This window comes from Trachymyrmex septentrionalis, unplaced genomic scaffold (assembly GCF_001594115.1).
Source record: "Trachymyrmex septentrionalis isolate Tsep2-gDNA-1 unplaced genomic scaffold, Tsep1.0 scaffold35, whole genome shotgun sequence".
Taxonomy (NCBI): Eukaryota; Metazoa; Arthropoda; class Insecta; order Hymenoptera; family Formicidae; genus Trachymyrmex; species Trachymyrmex septentrionalis.
The window spans coordinates 393,464-399,144 of NW_017305514.1; the positions used below are offsets into that span (position 1 = coordinate 393,464).

At 30.8% G+C, this 5,681-nt stretch overlaps 1 protein-coding gene across 1 annotated transcript; it reads left to right on the forward strand.

Moving 5' to 3' along the window:
• Positions 1-1,016: 1,016 nt before the first annotated feature.
• LOC108750278 (lysocardiolipin acyltransferase 1-like) lies at positions 1,017-3,252 on the forward strand. The gene is made up of 5 exons (XM_018489629.1): positions 1,017-1,229; positions 1,448-1,636; positions 2,052-2,259; positions 2,363-2,932; positions 2,995-3,252. The coding sequence occupies exons 2-5, from the start codon at positions 1,469-1,471 to the stop codon at positions 3,147-3,149; spliced, it is 1,101 nt and encodes a 366-aa protein (XP_018345131.1). The 5' UTR covers positions 1,017-1,229; positions 1,448-1,468; the 3' UTR covers positions 3,150-3,252.
• Positions 3,253-5,681: the final 2,429 nt, after the last annotated feature.

The following is a 5,681-nucleotide window of genomic DNA, read 5'->3' on the forward strand; positions in this document are numbered from 1 at the left end:
GACAGATGGGAAATTAATCATGGAAAAGTACACGGTGAAAAAACGTTTGTACTTTTAAATAAAAAAAAAATTATCAAGATTACTTCAACCGTTTGAGTTTTATTCAAAAAGTAGATCAATTGGTGATGAATGGGACACCCTGTACTATATATTCCTAATAAAAAACTGAGTCGAAAAATTGTTTATCATTTTGCAATTTTCGCAATATTTTTTTTAATTACCCAATGAGCAAAATGTCTAAAATCGACGTATAAGACAACTTTAAGATATCTTTAAGAGTTCTTTAAAAAAAATCTTAAAAATATTTCATAAAGAACATTGAGATATTTTAAAATTGTCTTATACATCGATTTTATCTGGTTATTCAGCAATGTTTAAAAATTAATATCTCCTTAACTATTGCGAAAATTGATAATGGACTTTTCGACTCAGTTTTTTTATTAAAAATAGCGTTGTATGATTAATGGGCATTATTTCAAATACACCCTGTACATACAAAAAAACCATTCAGCATTTATATAGATAGTAGATAGTACACATTTTTGTATGTAGTATCATGACTAACTTATTGGCTGCTACGTGTCGTATGCGATGTAGATGCGATGTTTACCTCGGTACCTTTAGTTTATAAACTACGTTCCATATGTTCTCATTCAATTTCCATACATACTTCATAACAGAAGATTTCACTGGCAATCAATCATTTGTCATCAATCGATGAGGATCTACATAGTCAGTAAATCATTTATGATATTAACGTATAAAAATGTTTATATCTCAGAAACGGTTGAGCTTTCGATCTATATGTTCACTATAAATACTAAATGGTTTTTTTAACCGTGTATACATACATTTTTTGTATATCTAATTTATATGATAAATTTTTTTTTAACAAAAATGTTAAAAATAAATATATTAAATTTAGATATTAAAAAGCTAAATGGAATAAAAATATTAATTGTACAAGAGAGTTAATTATCAGTTACTGACGTTTCCAATCTCTTCATTGAGATCGTACAGCCTTTATGCTCAACAGATCAATAATGGTCCAACACAGCATCCTTTAGCTCGGTAGAGGTTGGATAAAGAGCGAGGGTGAAAGGGGTAGAAAAGAGAAATCCCTCTAATAGAACTAGGAGGAAGCCAGTAAAGACACAGTGTTTCATAAGGAAACAGTCAAGATCTAATGTTCGTAAAAGGTGCTTCAATTGCACGATACACATGTGAAAGTGAGTTTCACGTTTATAATTTTTATTTTTTTTTGGTGCAGAAATGTGAAATTAAATCTTTATTTTTATACGCATATCGGATGCGAAATATCATTTTTTCGTGTACGTTCTTGCGAAATTATTACTAGCAATTGACTTCTGAGAATAGACGCAAATCGTGATATGTACGATTGGTAATATTTTTATCCTCATGCCGATACATTTCATATTATTTCCAGGATACCCACTCCCAGACTGTAATGCGCGGATTTTTACGTGGTACGTTATACTGTGCTCTATGGTATGGTAGTATAGTGGCAGGTTTTTTATTTATTGCCTGTCCGCTCTTGCCACTGTTGTTGTTTAGTCCACCGATATTTCGAAAATGTGGAAACATTCTATTCGCATGCTGGGAACTTTATCCTACCGTAAGTACTTGCAAATCTTGTTAATTGTACAGATTACGTTTACGATTTAATTAATAATAAATAATAATTCGTACAGAGAAGAGAAAACATCGAATTAATTCAAAATTATTCATAAAAATCTAATTTATATTTAAAGATTTTTTTCTTTTATAATTTATACACTTTACATTATTATTTCTATCTGCTCTCTACATTTTATATGTAGACATAACATTGTCTTAAATTTAATTTATTTTAAATGTTCCCGATGTTCGAACACTTTCAAGGAAAGATTTTCTAAAAACTCTTGTTTTATTTTATTATTATATATATGTATATTTCAAAATAAAGATTCAAACTCGTTAGCTAATTCTGTTAATATATCGTTATTAATTGTGGAATCTAAAATTTTATTCTGGGATTGTAAATGTTTTAGGCTCTGTTGAAGGCATTCGGTGTAAAGATCTACGTATCTGGCGATCATATATCTCCTAATGAATCGGCCGTGCTCGTGATGAATCACAGAACGAGGGTGGATTGGAACTTCCTATGGGCAGCGATGTATCAAGCGTGTATGCCCAGTGTCTGTTGTCATAAATTGAAATTTATTTTAAAGGATCCTATACGGCACATTCCCGGCCCAGGTAACATTCCAAACTCGATATACAAAGCGTCAATTATTTACGAAGTTATAATATATATACGCTCTCCTCGCTCTCACGTCTGTAACACGTGTATCTGTAACAGGATGGATAATGCAAATGAATGGTTTCCTTTATATAACGCGACGGTGGGAAGAGGATCGGGGCCGATTGTCGCGTACGCTCGATTACCTGATCGCGTTAGATAGCCGCACGCAGCTGCTGATATTCCCCGAAGGCACCGATCTAACGAAGAGCAGCAAGGAGAAGTCGGACAAGTACGCCTTGCAGCATCACCTGCCGCTTTATACCTATACCCTCCACCCGAAAACGACCGGTTTCGCCTATCTGGTCCAGCATCTTCAGCGCGCGAATTATTTCGATGCTGTGTATGATCTGACGATAGCATATCCGGACTACATACCGCAATCTGAGATCGATCTGATCAAGGGTAAATTCCCGAGGGAGGTGCATTTCCATATAAAACGAATTTCATCCGCGGATATACTAGCGCATGATGACTCGACCTTGAGAAAGTGGTTGGAGGACAGGTGGTCCGATAAAGAGACGATACTGCAGGGATTCTATGAACGGAAGGCATTCACCACCCAGATCTGGCCGATGGCGAAAACGCTGCCGTTGCGAATCGCGTTCGGATTCTGGAGCATATTAACAGGTAATTAAAATCTTCCTTGTCATTCGTGGGAAATAATAACAGAAGATAAATTTTATTTTTAGGGATGACAGTGCTTCTACTTATCGTTTCCCCGATCTTCCAACTGTGGACTCTGTTCTTCACGTTATCTTTCATCGGATTGTCTATTCTCAACATATACTTCAATCAAATTGAAATTGGATGGTATTGGCGCTGGAAAGAGCTCCTTTTGGGCTAAATATAGTTAATTGAAAATATATTTTTGTTTGAACGCGTCACTAGGGAATCGCATAGCTCTTTGTCTCTGTGATAATACTGTATGTAAGATCGTAACGTTAGAAGAACAGATGTGCAATATCGCAATTCGATATAATTATGTCTAGTATCTTTTCCTTAAAAGTGTTGAAATCATTCGATCGTATAAAGAGCTCTAAATTGCTTCTGTGTAGTATTACATTGTATTTGAAATTGGAAATTCTTGAAAGCTTGAAAAATCTTAAAAGTTCTTTTAATGTCTTAATTTACAAATTGTTAATACCTGTATGTCCTGAATGTCCGAACATTAAAAACTTTCAATACATTCAAGACAAAAAATCTGATGGGATTGAATCAAGTCATCCGATTTGTCCTTAAAAATCTTAAAATTCACAAAAATAAAATTATTTTCTATATTATAGACGCTTATAATTATTTTCTTGACATAAAACTGAGAGCGGATTAAAATAATGTAAAGTATTATATAAAAAAGTATTACATAAAAAAAGATATATTTTCAAAATATAATAAAGACTTTCTAGATTTTCAAGACTTTCAGAAATCTTTTAATTTTGAATAATATTCGAAACGATTTGATAGTTTCGTTGTACATAATGTGATTCGATGTATTTGGAATCCATCACAACTTGCAATATAATTGCACTGATTTAATCCTTTTACAGAATGTCTCAATGTCGCAGCGTTTTAAAAACATGATAATGTATAAGAGATAAATGTATATGTATATAGTTCTCTGATAATAGAAATCTGTTGTTCCGCTAAATTGGAAAATGTACATAAACATTTCTATTATCGATTTTGATTTGCAGGAAGTAAGTTTGCAATTGAATTGCTGTTGGAATTATATATCCCTGCACTCAATTTCTGCAAATATAATCACGCATCCATCACGTTCTCTTTTCAAGACGTGAGGATCGCATTTCTAATCACATAAGCACACACGTACACACAAACACACACACACACACACACACACACACACACACACACACACACACACACAACGTTGATGTTTTATGCTACATTGATGTTAAAGTAAAAATGCATTTTTAACAGAAATATATTTCATGAAAATGTCTATATTTGTAAAACATATATAAATTTTTCAGACTTACATTGACAAAATGAAAACATTTTGAACGAAATATACTAATTTTTAATGCAATGAATTTCTAATAAAAGTTGATACAAATAAATCGACTATTAAAACACATACATAAAAAGAATTCTACACACAAGATGGTCCATTTAAAATCTTTCCGTTACTTTTAAGAACAAACTAAAATATTGGAGAAATTATTCATTTTGAAAGGATGTATATTATGATATATTGATAATACATCTTCAATACATAATATATTTTCCATATATAATTTTCTATATTTCAATATCTTTTTAAAAATCGTCTTTCAAATCGTACAATTTATTTTTTACAGAGTTATCACTAACATCATAATAAATTTCGTAATCTAAATTAATGTGACTTTCAGAGGAGCACGAAAATTGCATTGATTAATTTTAACATTTCTTTCAGAGGCGAAAAATTTTTCCGAAGGTCTAATCATTGAGTAATACCTCATGTTACATAAAGTAATGTAATCTATGATTCAATGTTTAAAGAAGTATTTATGTCACATAATTTATAATTCATAGTATGTTAGAAAATATTTATTTTTTCTAGTATTCTCGATAAAGTATAGATTAATTATCAAACAATTTCGAGTATAAGTAAAAGTGAATTCACGTGCCAAAGAGATATAAGCAGTCAAAATAGTTTTGTAAGAGTGTTTACGGCGTAAATGTAGCTGTAGATCTGTATACGTCTGTATGTGTAAGTAAAACACATAAAACATACTTTCTTTATATAATTGTAATGTACCTGGAATCTCGATATAAAAGAAAACTTAATCCTTTTTCTTTCTAAACTTTAATAAACTTTAATAAAAAATATAAGTAGAGAATTATAGATTAATTGTAATAATCTCTATATGTCTTATAAATTGGATGACAAATTAAGCAAGTTATTAATAAAGTGTCTATAAAAATCTTCCTGTACAAATAGATGTTAATTAGATTGTCGTACAATGATGTGAAGTGCGTATAATGTCTAAAGATATTACGTGTATTATTAATATCGTAACATATGGAGTATTTTATCGAATAACATATTTTGCGTGATGTACAATATTTAAGACTGTAATTACATGTGATGTATCAAGTTCTATATGTATTCAAGATATATAAATCTGTATATTTACTTTGGATGTTATGCAAAAAAAACTAAAGTAGAAAGTTCTAAATTGAAAGTAAATGAATCCAAAGTGAATCACTATAGTGCAATAATCACTAATAGTCCAATAAAACTTTTGTTGTACTACACAATGATTGTATTTAGCATGTACATATTTATGCTATTGTTTATGCCATTCCGTTGTAATAAATTAAAAATAAATATATAGATTATTCTGAATTTGCTATGATTCTATTTATTTCA